Genomic DNA, 17,353 nt, shown 5'->3' on the forward strand with positions numbered 1-17,353 from the left:
TCCGCAAGAACACTGACGATCTCATGTAAGATCATCAGTGTTCTTGCAGAAATATTGTGCTGCTCCCATTCGGGCAAAAGCCCTCTTGCGCAAATCATTTGCGCAAGAGGGCCAGTGTAAACAGGACAGTACTGTTTTGCGCAAAAAAGCCCCGATCACGAAAATGATTCTGGTACTAAGTGAAAACTTATCATACGTGATGTGAGCATGTCCTATTTAGACTCCTGAAATCTGCTTATTACTGTAATAGCATTAGTTTATCCTCATTTGTGTTAGAGTAGTGCTTAGAGACTCCGGTCAGGATCAGGGCCTCATTGTTGTAGACACTCTGTAGATAGATAGAATGACAGTGTCTGCTTAGAAGCATTTACAGTATAATTAGATAAAAATGTGAAGGGGAGAATGAGACAGTGAAGGGTTTTGTTCAAGGTATGCAGCAGACCGACTGCAGAACATTCTTGGATATGTATAAAATAGGTGATATAGCTGTCTGTTTCTAAGGCTCATCGGTTCCCCTGGATAAACTTTTTCGCTAGGAGGTGGGGGGCAGGTAAAGCACTGGAATGGGTTATCTAGGGAGAGTGGTGGACTCTCCATCCCTAGAGGCTATTATAGTTTGACTGGGATGATTTAATTGGGGTTGGTCCTGCTCTGAGCAGATGGTTGGGCTAGATGACCTTCTGAGGTCTCTTCCAAGCCTCATCTTTTATAAATCAAAGAACCTGGAGCCTCTAAATGAAGCAGTAAATTAAACTAGAAATAATTGCAGTACAGCAGCCGTTCTGTGAGTAAAGTCTGAAATCACTAATAATGTTCTGATTAGGTTAATCGTATAAAGGCTAGTGCCCCATATCACCTTGTGAACCCAAGTGAGTTAAGTCAGTAAGAGCTTATTTCCTTGCACCTTCAGAACTCGAAAAAGTTTCAATATATTTCAAATTCTAAACAACTTGGCATTTTGCAGAAATTAAAATAATGCTTGTGTGACCCGGGTGCCAGGTTGGGCGATGCTGAGATTGCTCATTAGGGCAAACAGCAAAGAATGGGTCAGATGATACCAAAACTGGTGGCTATTCGAACATTTACATTCACCAAGCCACAAACAAAATAGCTTTGACAATTCCTCACTGGTTACATGGAAGCCAAAACATAGTTCCCATGAAGTAACTGACTTGTAACAGCCAAGTGAATGGACAGCCAAGACAAATACAATGATTATTGAAAATATTGTTAATCATAAAAGAAGTTCTGCCAATTCCTACAGATCACATTAGCCACCAAGCTCCTAAATACTTAAAATCTTACCCAAATATATGCTTATAGCCAATATTTATTTACTAAATTAAAATACATTTTAAAAGAAAAGAGAGAGGATTGGTTCATTCTACCGACAGACATGAGTATGGTTCTGGGACCAGTTTTATAGTAGAGGTGACGCACTTCAGAATTACAAAGAGTTCTTAGAATTAATTCATAGGTTCAGTCCAATGTCCAATATGGGGGTGATCCAAATGAATTTGGAACCTTCAATTTTGTAGCTTCCTGGTTTCCCTTATAAAGCATAAGATCAGGTGAGCTGAAGGATTCGCCAGGCCCCCGGGCAAGCTGCAGGGGGGACCCATAGGGCTGGGCCTTGGGTGTAAGGGAGGTTCATCACTCCTGCTCCTGGGGGGAGCACTGAGCCTTGTGCGACAGATCAAGGCAAGCCACCTGTTGCATCTGGCCCATGGGCTCTGCCTGGCAGAGAAGAAGCGTCTGGGCACATAGCACAGGGAAGCTCTCTTCCTACACTGGCTTTCAGGTTCTACCCCTGGTGCTCCCATTGGCTGGGCATTGTGGCCACTGGGAGCAGTGGGGGGCGGTGCCTCTAAGTGGAGGGCAGTATGGAGCAACCTGTGCCCCCCACTGGGAGCTGCGCCAGGTAGGCACCTCAGTCTTGCCTTCTCCCACCCAGACCCAATGCCCTCTATCCCACCTGCAGCCCCATCCTGCTTCTGACCCTACCTTCAACTCACACTACGCATCCCCAGACTGCCCTATCTCCCAGCCAGACCCCACCCTCACCCCCACCCCCACCCCCACCCCAAGCCTGCTCCTGCACCCTACCTTCTATGCAAATCTGCACCCTACCACTCACCCAGACCTTGCACCCACACTCCTCTCCACAGCATCCTCCACTGCACACTGAGCCCCTCATTTCTGGCCCCACCTCAGAGCTTCATCTAGCCTTCCGCTTAATCTAGCCCCCATGCAGTAGAGCGCAAGAGGAACCCTGGAGCCCAAAGTTGCATGAGTCAAGTGAATGCCCGAGTGTCTTTTTTTCCCTGCTTATCAGACAGAGGCCACATCCCTGAGGCTTTTTTTTTTTTTGACTCTCACTTGTGTGTGGCCCTCAACTAATTTGTCTGAGGTTTAGTGGTCTCCAGGGCCGGCCTTAGGCCGATTCAGTGTGGGGGCCCCGCGCCCAGAGAGTGCAGCGCTTGCACAGGGCCCCCGGGTGCACGGCACATGCGCCGTGTGTCCAGTGGGCCACGCATGTGTTGTACTCTGGGGAACTGCACATGTGCGGGCGCACAGCGCATGCGTCGTAACGTCCGGGATGCACTGGGCATGCGTTGTGCCTCCAGCATGCAATGCACGCTCTGTGCCACCCGGGGCCCCGCGAGTGTGCAGCCCCACCCCCGGAATTGGGCCCCACGCTCTGTAGAGCCGGCCTCTTATTCTAGAGCAGAGCAGAGCTACTCAACACGCAGCCTGTGGGCCACAGATGGCCTGCAGCCCATTTGTTTGCGGCCCTCGCATTTTGGTTTACACGGGGCTCAACACATGGCCTATGGGTGGGACTCTTTGAACATGGCTTCCACTGGGAACACGCTCCACAATGGCGAGGTGTCTCCCAGGCGGGGTGAGCACTGAAAGATGCAAGTGAATGGACTGCCTGGGCCAGACAGTTATAGAGTGTCGGAGTTTCTAGCCCCCAGGGAGGAAGTGCCGGGAGTGCTAGGGCATTTGGGAAGTGCTGAAAGCTTAGCCTTGTGGGCAGCGCCTGAAAGGTACTGACTGGCTCACACTGGCCACATTTGGGTCCGGCACCACAGCTTAAAGCTTCATCTTTGTACTTATGCCTGTCAGTGTGAAAGAAGCAATTTGCATATATTTACAAACATATTTGGTATGTGCTGTGAGTATCACTGTGACCCCCACAGGGCCGGCCTGAGCCATTCGTGTGCCCCAGGCCACAGGAACACAGCGCTGTCCCCGGGAGTGCGACGCATGTGCGGCCCTGCCCGCCCCCCAGGTGCCTAGCGCATGCGTGGCCCCGCCCTGAGTGCACGGAGCATGTGCAGTGCCTCCCCCACCTGTCCCGGCAGCCCTGCGCGGTGCCCCCTACAATGAGGTGCCCCGGGCGGTAGCCCCGTCAGCCCATAGCTTGAGCCGGCTCAGGGCCCCCACAGCTTCCAAACTTGAGTAGCCCTGTTCTAGAGGCTATCAGTGCTGCAGCACATACTGAAACGTAGTCATGGGAAGAGACTGGATTGTGAGGACGTTTTACTCAGCTCCGTTCTTTAAGGAAGGAAGCATGAGGAGAGAAACAAGGAAAGCATTACAGTGTCAGTGTCAGTAAGCTGCAAACTCCTTTTGACATTGATTTATTGTTTTCAAGGAACAGAGTATACTCCAAGTCTTTTCTCTTCTAGCTTTTATCAAATCATTGATTAAGTGACAGCTCACTGTTAGTATATCTACAACTGCGATGAAATGTTTCACTATTTCTTCTTTCTGTGCCTCTGCTCTATTTAGTACAGTTAAACATGTCCTTTTACAAAACGTGCCTTGCTGTGGCCTGCCAATTCCTTTGTTTCCAAAGGTTTACAAACACCTTGTTTGAAAATAAAACAATGCCACACCCTTCAAAACTGTACAGGTTAGAGACAACGAGAATGCTGAAATTGTTTGCCTCAGATGGCTGTAGGAAAAGAGCTAATATTTAAAGTCCAATAATATAAGGGACTGAAAGTCTGACTCTCTCAAGGAAAGTATTCCCAAGTGCAGTAAAATAAAGCATGCCTTCGATAAAAAGCTCTACTGAGGCTTCAGCATGCAAACATAAAAAAGTTTAGGGTTTTTTTTTCAGGTCCACAAATAGTACAATATATAGAAATGATTCCAGTGGTTAAATATTAGTTGTTACATTCTGTGCATTTGAATGTTAGAGACCAAAAGGAAAATTCTTGGAACAAGAAACTGTCTCAGTAAAGGGCAACTGCCCCTGTATTCCACCTTCATGGTCCCTTGAGGGCATCCACTGTCATTCCTAGCACTTCAGCTGGTATCTCCCTTGGACAGAGCCCGGAGTCTCTTTCCCTCCTGACCAAGGGATCTTAAATGTCTGCACAGTTGCTGTGCGTCCACATTTGTGATCTTCCCGGCAAGCCAGACTGCCTAAAAGGCAAGAATCTGTTCTTTGCTTTTTCTTCAGAGGCAATATCCAGTTACAAGCATGTAGCTCTTGATAAGTAAGACTATTACTTGTAGGATAAAGACATTAAAGAGAAAACACATTACAATATTAAGAGAACCAACATGAATGCTAATAAAACTTACCTGAGATCCAGCCTTGAGCTATGGTAGGCATCAGTCTTTCAGACCATCTGTTGGTTTTCTCCTGGGTTAGAAGATCATAACAGTCTCAGACTGAGAACCAGAATCCAGGCCTGGGCATAGCAGCTGTTGTACAGCTCAGGGCTTTGATCTTGGTCTTGGATAGCAGATAATCAGTAGACAACAATCCTCAGGGTCTCGCTTCAGAAGGCTGGGGTTGGAAATTTGCATTTTTTCACTAGGAACTCCCCAAGAAGGCCTCTTCTTCCTTATTGTCCTAAAAGGCCATACTTGTCTGGCACATTTTCAGTATGGGTTTTTGATCTTCTGGTTGTTACAAACATCACATTGTGCTCCTGGAGAGAGACCATACACGCCCAACCCACAGTAATAAATAAGTTTAAAACAATATGGTTTTTCAGACATATTGTAGGATATTTCCCTGCATGTCACATGGTGGTAACCAGATTGGTGGTAATTAAATTTATTTCAGACTTCCACTGCAATGTAAATTCATGAAGCATTATAACAACTCACTTAAGAAGAAATAAAAGTGTAAAAACCTGAATAGCACAGTGAATACAGTAACAAGCCAAACATCAAATATTTCATAGATTGAAAATCTTGTTGAGAACTGACTTAAAACAATTCCTTTTATTTTTCTAAAATAAGTAGGAGTCAAATTACTATCAAGCAAATTCAGCATAATAATATGGATGGATAGGGACACATTTTATGAAAAACAAGTCAATAATACTTAAGCTTTTGGAACAACCGTGGTTTTATTTGAAAGGTGGGATGGTGGCATTTTTTTTTTAGGATCAGTGCCCCATAAAAAGGAAATACATATAAAATAATGCAATAAATACAATTAGATTATTAAAAATGTTAATCTGAAAGTGTGTGGCACTACAGCCTCACATAAGAGGGAGACCTGTGCCTGGAAAGAACATCAGAGGACTACAAAAAGTGTAAGACATTAAAGAAGAAACTGCAGTAGAAATTTTGGTAATGCTGTTATTAAAAAAGTCTGCTCCCTCGTACGAGAGGCAATGACAGCAGTGAAATTGATGACAGCAGAGGGGAACCGATGCACTGTACTTAGACCTAAATGTTCCCATATTTCCTTGGCCATTTGAAGCCGTGCCAATACATCATTTTAGCATTCCAGAGGTCTCAATATTTAATGCTGCAATTTTTTCTATGTAACAGTACTGTAGCTCAAGAGCGAAGTTTTCAAGGCTAAAAAAGCCTGTTTTTTTCCTCAAATTATAGTGATAATCAATACACTAAAGAGAACCATGATTAATATAAACATCTTGAGAATTCTGACTGGGGACAACGCATAAAACATCTCTGAGCACAAGAGCGCATAAAAATTCCAGCTGAATTGTCAGTTTTGAACGCCCCACACTGTAATTTCACGATAAGAATTCTTACCAGGAGACTACTTAGAAGTGCCGCAGGCCTAGTAATGAGGCCCTGCATCTTCTCTGGGTGAAAAGATGATAGTCTCTGCAGATTTCATGAAGTGACATTGAACACTTTCTAGGAAATGAACAGCTAGCCCCCTGCTCTGATGCGGCTGCTTATGCAGCTAATGCTGTTAAAAGGGTAGTAATGCTGCACACCTTCAGTGGAGTGTCTAAAAGTTGCTCAACAATCAAAAACACTCAAAGATGACATTTCCAGCTGCTTGGTGTGAGGTGTTGTTCAAGAGCTCAGTGATAGCATCTATTGGAGTATACGGAAAGTGTGTTGATTGAAGACTGAAGTCTGGTAGATCCGTAGAGTTATTTTATTTCATTGAACTGGTGCGCTGGGTGAATGTTAGATGTTTTAGATCAGTGGCCATTTTATGTTTGAGCTGATATAAATGAGAACTGCAAGGATTAGATGATTTTGCAGCTTGATTCCATTTTCTTTTCTACCTCAAGTTGCCTCTCTGATCCTTTAGTAACACATTTTTTAATAGCTTCACATAGCAGCATGTTTTACCATGGGAAATTGTATGTCACAGTATATACTAAGTCTGTGAACACAGATAATGTTTTTTTCTTCGACTAGATACACAAATCTGAGCATTCTGCCTTTGTACAGCAGTATCAAATGGTGTGTACTTCAAGGCAAGACCTATAGGACTCAGGGTGAATAACTGAGTTTGCATATTGATGAACAGGCAGATGATAGAATACATTCAGAGAAGGAATACGTGTACAGAAAGGGATGAAAAAGGAGATCACAGTTGGCTATAAATACAACCATGTTCATGAGAAGCATGATATGTTGGAATTTGGGTTTGACATTAAAATAATCCTTGTGATTATTATCCTTGTGATAGCATCAAGTAAAAGAAATAAGTAAGATGCCTTCCATTGAAACAAAGGAGCTGCTAAAACAGTGACATCTATAGCTGGCTTTCATTACAAGGCTGACAAATAGATCTATGCATATATTCTCACTACTGCTCTAACCTCCATGTATGTGCAGAACAACACCACCTCAAATCTGCATACGACAATAAGAGACCAACTCGTTTGAGTTTTCTAATACATGTATTGAGTTTCTGATTTATAGCATGAAAAGCTTGTCACACATTTTAATAACTGTACTTCAGGTTTGAGGCCAAACAGTTCTCACTTTAGTACAATTTACTTTGTCATTTTGATAGATTTAGCACAATTGCTATATTATGTCATAAGTTTTCTTTCAGATATGTCTAGTGTGCACACTTTCAGCTGTACTTGCATATCACAGCAAGCATCAGGAGAGGAAACCATTATCAATCATTGTAGAACATGTGATGCACTTAAATTGTGGTTCCGTACCAAAAAACCCTACATTAAGAGAACATTATTCAAGTTTCAGAGGCAAGCCCCCAATGTTTGCCTGTGCAACCTTAATTGAGCCCCCCTTATGCATGTGTAGCTCCTCCCCTTATGGTAGGCTTTAATAGGGTGGCCAATGGTCCCTTATTACAAGGGACATCCCTTAATTTTTCATCTCTGTTCAACAAGATGGGGAATTATTTAGTGCTCCAAAAATACCCTGGAGAATGTAGGTGAGTACTGCTTGGTTACTTATCATTTCTTATTAATAATGATAACAGGAGAAGGAATGAGGTGGGGGGTGTAAGAAAACTGTCTCTTATTTCTGGCAGAATCCTTAATTCCAGAGTGCCATACTGTTTTTCCTCACATGACTTCTGCCTCCCTTAGTGTATATGACAGATCTGCTTGGGGTCTGTAGTGAAGAAAATGGTTTTCTCTCCCCCCCCCCCACCCGACCCATTTGTTGCTGAAATTGGATGGTGTGTGTCTGGCAGGGGTTTGCAGGACGACAAAGGATGATCTCCTGGTTAAAGCAGCTAAATGCTGGGCTGGAATACTGGGTTCTCTTCCTGCTTCTGCCACAGACTTTGTATGTGATGCTAGTTCCTGAAACCAGGATATTAACAGGTATCCCCAATTGTATGTTCCTCAGTTTTGGGGAGGCTGGCTCGACACCCTAGGTGACACTCTTGACACCATTTTTGAGTCAGGGGCCGCTGACCCATAGAAAAATCAGTTGGGGGCCACATGCAAGTAAAAAGTGGAAAGAAAACCCTCACTGTGGCCCCGAATGAGCAGAAGAAAGACACTCCCCACATTCCCCTCCTACAACAGAGCATAGAGGGGCCCAAACTAGTAGACTTTGGGTGTTCCAGCGCCATGGGTGGGAGGCAGCAGGGAGACTGGAGCATCAGCATAGATTCCCCAATACTGGAGATGACCCAGTGCTTCATGGGCCATATCCAGGCTAGCCCAGGGTCGCATCCAGCCCCGGGCCTGCAGTTTTCCACCCCTGCCCTAGGGTCTTGTTTTCAAAAGTTCTAAGCACAGCTAAAGTGGAAGTGAATGTATGCTGTCCTTTGACCACATAAAGTGCTATCTGATGGTAAATCTCTGGAAAACGAGGTATCTCAAATTGGGCACCTAATCCCAGTGTCTACTTATGAACTTCTGCTCCGTTCCTTGCTAGTACTTGAAGATAATAGCACCATCGCTGCTCACAGGGGTGTTGTGAAAATAAATTCAGAAATGTTGGTGAAGTATCTGATGGGAGCCAGAGAACAGCCCAGAAGGATGTTGTTAATTCCCTCTGCAGAGCAGACTTTGAAAACTGTGCAGTAAATAAGGCCTGTGGCCACACAGGGAGCAATGAGAATAAACCAATATTGAATAGCTGCTCATTTGGGGAGCATCATCCATTCTGTGTGCTGAAGGAGGCAGGGGGTCCTGTGGAGGAAATGGTATGTAAGCCAAGCAATTACAGACAATATCCTATTGCATATGCATAAGGGGCTGATTAAGCGTGCACAGGCAACCTGAGTTCTGGCATTTTCTAACTTCTAAGGCAAACTTTTCCAACATATCTGAGTGTAAGCTGACTGAGGACAGCCCACTGCCAACTGTTTATGCTCCAGTGCGCTGCAGCGTTTCAAACCCTATGTATGGCACCTCTTAGTTTTGGACGTTTTCAAAGTGGTGCTACATAGTCATGCTGTTGCAAATCAATGATTCCTGGTGTTGGGATTTTGTGGTTCCCAGAGAGTCAGGTGCTGGGCAGAATCAAGGGTCTTCGATACTTCAATTCAATTGAATTGAATTCAATTGAATTCAATTCAATTCAATACTTTATTCAATGTGCACAAAGGGAGAGCCCCTAGTACTAAAATCAGCCAGAGCCCCTCAAACAAGGAGCCCCTCCCCTTGCTGTTTTATAGCACATGGCAGTTACAGGTTACATAACACAAACTTCTAAACCAATCAGATTCAACCTTTCCATATATGGCTTTGTTTGTCACATGCTTGTACTTCTCCACTCCACATGTTGCGTTCACCCCCCTCTCCTTGGCCTTTTCTAGACTGTTCTTAGGGTGGTGAGCCACAGCATGCTTCTTTATGCATATCTACTCTCCAAACCTCATTTTGTTTAAAATGAACACATGCATACCCTTCACAGGCAATGGCTAAACCTACGTGAAATTTGTCAGATGAATAGTTTATGCACCCCAAAAATACAGTTCCATTCGACGCGATGCTGTTCATGAATTTGACACAAATTTGAGGAGGACTCTCTTATCATGTTTAGTGCAGTGATTGTAAGAGATCTGTGCCAGAATACCCCATAGTACTCCCACCGCCAAGGTCATTGCTCTACCTAATATTTTAAAAGTGATAAGAGATCCTGCCCCTGCCAAGAAAAGTGCATTTGGAGTCTGTTTGTTAAAACCCAAATGAAAGTCTCTTTAGTCACTGAAAAATTTTGCAATTTTCAGATTCAGTTCTGGCTGAACTGATTCCTACTCCTTGAACTGCCAGAGGACTGAAAAATTAGTCATTCATCCAGGTCTTGTATTAGATAAACATCTTCCCCTACACGGTCCCCAACGCGGTGCCCGGGGGCGCCATGGCGCCCGCCTAGTGACCATGGCCGGCCTGAGCCACTCTTGTGCCCCAGGTGCCCTGCCCCCGGGCGCCCGGCAGCCCCAAAAGGTTGGGGATCACTGCCGTAAACTGAGACCACTAATCCCATTGCATTTGAGGTGAGGAGAGACTAGAGAGTTCTTATTTTCCAAACTGCAAAATCCCATGTTAGTAAAAGCAAATACTTCTCAAATAGTTCATGTACTGAGAAATGGTCATCCAGGCTGTTCGGCAAATAATTATATTTATAGATGTCAGGACCAATTTGTGAACAAACTAGGGCAAACTGGCATTATTTCTATATTCAATGAATTTCTAGGCCTAATAAAATGAATGGAAATATAACTCATTCATTATATTCTAAGAGTTTCAGAGGGGTAGCCGTGTTAGTCTGTAATAGAAAAAAACTTTAAAAATAACAAATAGTCTTTCAGCACCTTAGAGACTAACAAAAAATGTTGATGGAATCATGAGCTTTCATGGGCACAACTCACTTCTTCAGATGAATGGAGTTAAGGGGTCCGGTTTCCAAATAAATAGTAGAGAAAGGGGATGGGGGAGGGGAAGAGAAGGAAAAAGAAGGGAAAAAAGGGGAAAAATTGTCAATTAGAGTGTCCATGCTAAATGAAGCTGATAGAGTGGGTACTAAGTGCTCTTAAGTACCCTGTGCTTGATATTTTGTGTCATTAGGATGTGGAATGTAGCAGGCTATCCAGGCAAGGTCTATACTTAGACCTCTGTTGCAGGTATCAAACTTGTAAATGAAGTAAGTTCTGAAGACTTTCTTTCAAGCTGTTTTTTTAAAAATTGGCTTGTAATAATACGGTAACCTTGAGTTCCATTAACGAGTGTCCAGGTAAGTTAAAATGTTCCCTAGCAGGTTTCTGTGTGTTACCTTTTCGAATATCTGATTTGTGTCCATTAATCCTTTCCTACAGAGACTATCCAGTTTGTCCAATATCCATGGCAGAGAGGCACTTGATGGCATAGAACAGTGGTGCGCAACCTTTTTTCATTCACAACCCGCATAAGGGCTGCCGAATTTGGTGGAGCAAAAAAAAAAAGGAAGCAGCCCCTTTAATTATCTGGCTGCAGCCGCTTTCCTGCCACTGCCTCTGCTGCATATACATCAAGTGTTGAGCTGAGAATCCAGGGGTTGTGACCTGGCATAGAGCAAATTGGTGGATGTGCAGTTGTATGAGCCTCTGATGTGGTGGTTTACGTGGCAAGGTCCTGTGATGATGTCACTAGCATAGATGTGTGGACAGAGTTGGCAGCTGGGGTTGATTGCAGGGGTGGGTTCCTGGATGAGTATAATGGAGGTGTGCTGCTTGCAGGGCTGGATTACCCAATAGACAGACTAAGCACGTGTTTAGGGCACCAGCAAATCAGGGGCACCAAAAAAACAAAAAAGAGCGATTTTACGGTATAGTATTGTTTTTATTTTGAATTGCATGGTGGAGGCACCATAATCTTTTCAGTGTTTAGGGCCTCTAAAAGTCTTAATCCGGCCATGGCTGCATAGTTACTAAATAGAATTTATTAGAGGTTAGGGGGTTGTCTGTAGGTGAGGATTGGCCTGTCCCCCAAGGCTTGTGAGACTGAGGGCACATTTTCCAGGATAGGTGGTAAATTGTTGATAATGCACTTTAAGTTGGGGGCTGTAGGTGATGACAAGTGGGATCCTGTTGTTTTCTTTGTCAGGCCTGTCTTAAAGAAGCTGATTTCTGGGTACTCGTCTGCCACTGTCAATCTGTTTTTTCATCTCCCTGGGAGGGTATTTCAGTTTTAAGAATGCTTGATATAGACCCTGTGGGTGTTCGTCTCTGTCTGTGGGATTGGAGCAAATCTGGTTGAATTTTAGGGCCTGGATATAAACAATTGACTGTGAAATGTGTCATGGATGGAAACTAGAGACATATCAGTACTTTTCCGGTATAAAGTGGCGGAAATGTGTCTCTCATGTAACTGTACTGTGGTGTCAAGGAAGTGAATCTCTTGTGTGGAATGGTCTAGGATAAGGCTGATGGTGGGGTGGAAGTTGTTGACATCCTGTTGTTTTTTAAGTATATTCTAATGGTAACTCAATAGTGGGGGAGCTGTGAGCATGGATATTTGAGTCCAAGTACCATGTGGAATAATTTGTACTTTTAGAGGGATAGACTGACTCCATAAATAACGAACTTTAGCTGGGTATAGAAGTATAGATTTAATAAACTTAGTGCAATATTTGAAAGGACAGCGTTCATTCTAGCAATCTGCCTGCGGTGTTGAAAGAAGAGACAGGCTCAGTAACTTTAAAGACATGCCCATCAGAGGGTAGTTTGGAATCTGTGATCCGTTCCAAGATTCTGAAATGTATTAGCACAACATAAGGAAGAAGAGCACTTGGTATATTAATCATGGGCTAGCAAGAACAACTGAGTGCATTCTGTTAATCCAATAAAAAATCTATTTTATTAGACATTTTAAACAGTCCATTACTTTTTGGCTTCTGAAACAAGCCAAAACTGTAACGGCAGAAAAACCTCAGACACATACTTGTAGTTTGTGCATATAATCTGCATATCCATAAAAATTAATGACTTTTCATAAATGAAACCCTGAAGAACATTATAAATATTGGAGTAGAAAGACCAACAACTGGAATATACATCTAGTAACTCTGCTCTTTTAGAGATGCTGGCACTAGTGAAGAAGTAAATTAAATAGTAAGGGTCATACTTACTAAGACCAATGGTCCATCTAGCCCAGTGTCCTGTCTGCCGACAGCGGCCAATACCAGATGCACCAGAGGGAGGGAACACAACAGGTAATCCTCATGTGATCCCTCTCCTGTCACCCATTTCCAGACAAATAGAGGCTAGGGACACCATTCCTACCTATCCTGGCTAATAGCCATTGATGGACCTAACCTCTATTAATTTATCTAGCTCTTTTTGAACCCTGTTAAAGTCCTAGCCTTCACCACATCCTCTGGCAAGGAGTTCCACAGGTTGACTGTGCTCTGAGTGAAGAAAAACTTCCTTTTGTTTGTTTTAAACCTGCTGTCTATTCATTTCATTTGGTGACCGCTAGGTCTTATATTGTGGGAATAAGAAAATATCTTTTTCTTATTCACTTTTTTCCATACCAGTCATTATGTTGTAGACCTCTATCATATCCCCCCCTTAGTCTCCTCTTTTCTAAGATGAAAAGTCCAAGTCTTTTTAATCTCTGTTCATATGGGACCCATTCCAAACCCCTAATCATTTTTGTTGCCCTTTTCTGAACCTTTCCCAATACCAATATATCTTTTTTGAGATGAGGCAACCACATCTGTATGTGGTATTCAAGATGTGGGCGTACCATAGATTTATATAGAGGCAATATGATATTTTCTGTCTTATTCACTATGGGTGCATCTAGACTGGCAAGATTTTGCGCAACAGCAGCCGCTATTGCGCAAAATCTTTCCGCCTGTCTACGTTGGCCACGAGTATTTGCGCAAGAACACTGACTTTGTACTGTACAAAATCAGTGGTTCTTGTGCAAATACTTTGACGCTCCTGCTCAGGGTTAAGCCCTCTTGCGCAACTCACAGTTGCTCCTCCTTTACCTAAAGAATTCCCTTGCAAAAGTCCCCTGTTACCAGCTCCTATGCACAGTGGTTCATTAGTTTTGTCAATGGCTTAAACTAAAGCTTCAGGTTTGTTTGTTGGTTTCCCGTATTAAACATAGCCAAAGGGACTGGTCTGATTTCAGGCTGGGGCAAAATCTCCTGGCAGTGACCCTAGTCGCATGCTGAATCCCCAAAGACCCTCATTGTTCCACAGGGGTAAGCCTGTGGCTGCTAAAACTCTGACATTGGCGTGTTAGCACCAGCAATCCCTGTCTGCCTCCTCAGGTCCTTTCAGTAAATCCTGTGAAGCCAGAGTTCTGCAGGAGGCTTATATTGTGCGCTGTCAGGACACAATGTTCCCAGTATTTGCAGAAACAAGGCAGCCTTTTCAAAGTAAGATAACCACTTATTAGTCAGAAGTGAAGCCATCCTGGTGAAACCGTGCCCAGCCTTGCTAGGTTGGTGGAGTCTATTCATCACCTTTACGTGTTGCTCTCCGGCTCAGATCCCAAGACCCATCTACTGGAGTTTCCTGTTGTTAGGTTTGGATTGTTCAGTTAGTGGGACGTCTATGGGTCATGCTAGACCCTCTTGATTTGAGTGGGTTTCAGACTGGTTTTGGGGACAGTGCACATGTCTCCTATCTCTGGCACTATCCCAGGAGCAGTGTTAATTCTTTTGCCCTGACTGGTCAGCAATGCAACATGCACAAGGAAACTGAGGCATGTCTAGGAGCCAAAAAATATATTACAGAAAATTCCCATTGTGTCCCAAACATGAACGGAGGAATCACTTTATAGCAGCAAAATAATTTCAGTAGAGCAAGCTATTGTGAGTTTACAAAAGTATAAAAAGCCAAAAACTATATATTTAGTTAGTATGAAGGGACTAATAACCCTGCGGAATCAGAGAAATTTACATCAGAATCACATTCCTCTAAACTTTATGATGAAAAGTTGAATTGTTTGGAAAGGGAAGATTATTTAAGTTTTGGAAAACATTTGCTTGAGAACTTGCTTACTTGTATTCTATGTTGATTTCTATTCTATGTTGATTTCTATTCTATTACAAGGTTACAAATACTATACAAATAGGTTTCATGATAAAAAAAAATGCAGGCAGACTTATTAGCTGTTGCTAGGATTGGAAGTATATTTCAAAACCAAAACCATGAAAATATCACTTGAGAGTACCACGAATCCTCTTCCACTTGTAAAATTCCAGTGAGTACTGTGACAGATGCGAAGCTATGGAACACAGGATACAGTGTGAACCAACAACCGCAGACTTACCGCTCTGTTAAATGAAAAATAGGTCTGGCTTGTGTGTGTGGGCACTTCTCAGGATTACGTGAGTCTGAAAAATCTGCTTATGCGGTCTGCTGGAAGGTGAAAGAGTTAAGATTTTATCTGTGTGATCTGGGAGTTTCATTTCAAGCCCCTTCCTCCCCAAATCCCAAAGCATTCCTAGACAGAGGAGAACAAGTCTCTTGGTTAATTGGCTGAGTAAGCTTTGGGTGCATCTACACTGCACCGCGATTTAACTAGCATTATTTCAAAATAACAATGTGAGCATCTACACAGCAATTCCATTATTTTGAAATTAATTCGAAATAACAGACAGCTTATTTCGACTTCTATAAACCTCATTCTACGAGGAATAACGCCTATTCCAAAACAGCTATTTCAAAATAAGATGTGTGTAGACGCTTCTCTGCTGCTATTTTGATATAGTCCCTCACCAGGGCCATTCTAAGTTATTCTCCCCAGTACCTCCTGGGGGTTCTAAATCGAAACAGCATGTCTATAATAGGAAAGCCTCCCTCGGACTGATTTTGAGGCTTCCCTGCAGTGTAGCCGTGCAATTTCGGAATAACTATTCCGGAATACCTTATTTAAAAATAGCTGTGCAGTGTAGATGTACCGGTAGTGAGGGATACATGCAGGAGCTTCCATGTGATATGGCATTTGCCAGAATAATGCTTATGTGCCTTATGAAAGATTACTGACCCTCTATGTGGTGCTCTGATTGCGAGAAGCAACCTGAAAACAAAAGTATTTTCCTTCTCTGCGTGATTACTCCTTAATTATGAAACTTTAAAAAAAAAGTTCTAGCAAACTTGGCTCTTAGCACTGGTAGCTTGCTGTGTCACAGTTTGGTCTATTTCCTGGACGTATGTTCTCTGTTGCTAGGATGTTATTATGGTCTGATAACCAACTATATTGACCAGAACTAAGGGGAGAGTAGGGAGAGGTGTGAGCAAGAGAACAACGATCATACTCTGCTTGCCTGAAATAAATATTCCTATTGAAATGGGTGGGATTGCGCATGTGAGCAGGGCAAGCAAGACTAGTCTCTTCCCTCACTCAAGGATGGTGCCATTCAACTACTGAAAGTGGCTTTAAATCTCAAGCTCCAGAGGTCCCAGGTTCTGTTCCGCCTGCTGGTGGTTACATCAGTTGTTTACTAATCGAGCTCAAATCAATATTGGTTCCTTGTTATTTTACAGGTGTCCACTTATCACCACATTCAGGAGCTAATGGTCCAGCTACTCCGCACGGTGAACAGGACTGTGATTTCAATGGGACGAGATGACTCCTTGATAGTGAGTAGTATTTTTAATGATTTTTTTAAAACTCCTTCAGCATGCCTGACAGATGAGTGTTCATGCAAACTCTTTTGATTCCATTGTTTCTACCAATGCTGTAGCTGCAAGTTTCCTTCTTTGTGGTATTTTGGCAAATGGCTTTTCCGGTTTCAAATACAGGAGCTAAATCACATTCACTCTGTAGGTGCGTCTATATTGGACTCTTACCTCAAAATAGCTTATTTTGAAATTGGGAGCTTTGTACATGGTGCCAAATTTCAAAATAAAGCACTATTCCAACAAGTCCATTAACCCTTGTGGAATGGGGGGTTACAGGCATGCTGGAATAGTGCATCTATTATTTTGAAATATAGTTCAAAATAATGGGCAGGTTTAAAGACACAGACTAGCTATTTTGGGATACTTCAGGTATCCCGAAATAGTGCTGCTGTCTTAAAAGACAAAGTGAGCACAACCCTGAATATTGCCAGCTGGATTTGGGCCTTAGCCACTGTTCTATTTTAATCCTTTTCGTGTTGAAGTGAGTTTACTAAATACCTGTGTTTTAAGGGGACAATCTGACTCCCAGAAAACAGTTTCTGTTCATTTATTTTTAAGTGAAAGTACCCACTGCATAACTTAATCTACAACCCCATTTCTTCTGACATCGGAAAGAAGGCTCAGAAATGACTTGGTTACAGTATATAAAGACTTTCAGTGGACAGAAACACTGGGTACTAAAGGGATCTTTAATCTGGAGAAAGGCTAAGAAGACCCAGTGGCTGGAAATTGAACACAGGCAAATTCAAAGCAGGAACGAGTCACAGCTCTTCACCAGTGAGGGTGATTCATTATAGATGCTAATTACCAAGAGAAGTGGTGGATTCTTTGTCTCTTGCTGGCTTCACATGGAGACTTTCTAGATGATAGTCTTCAGGCCTGGCCTCCGCTAACAGGAAATGTTGAATCAAGGTTTGCAACTCCAGCTACGTTAATTGCTCGAGTTGACAGAGATGGAACATGCCACTTCTGCAATTTATGCACTTGAAAAACTAGAGCTAGCAAAAGCAACCAGGGTTCACAATGTAGGGATCA

The 17,353-nt window shown here is 43.1% G+C and overlaps 1 protein-coding gene across 2 annotated transcripts in view; it reads left to right on the forward strand.

Moving 5' to 3' along the window:
• Positions 1–17,353, forward strand: part of DOCK2 (dedicator of cytokinesis 2) — a 499,444-nt gene that overhangs the window by 184,386 nt on the left and 297,705 nt on the right. For both annotated transcript variants that reach the window (XM_075900153.2, XM_075900154.2), the window contains one exon: positions 16,181–16,276. In XM_075900153.2, the coding sequence (XP_075756268.2) occupies positions 16,181–16,276 (96 nt within the window). The remainder of the gene's footprint in view (positions 1–16,180; positions 16,277–17,353) is intronic.

This window comes from Pelodiscus sinensis, chromosome 16 (genome assembly GCF_052426305.1).
Source record: "Pelodiscus sinensis isolate ZL-2025 chromosome 16, ASM5242630v1, whole genome shotgun sequence".
NCBI classification, from domain to species: domain Eukaryota; kingdom Metazoa; phylum Chordata; order Testudines; family Trionychidae; genus Pelodiscus; species Pelodiscus sinensis.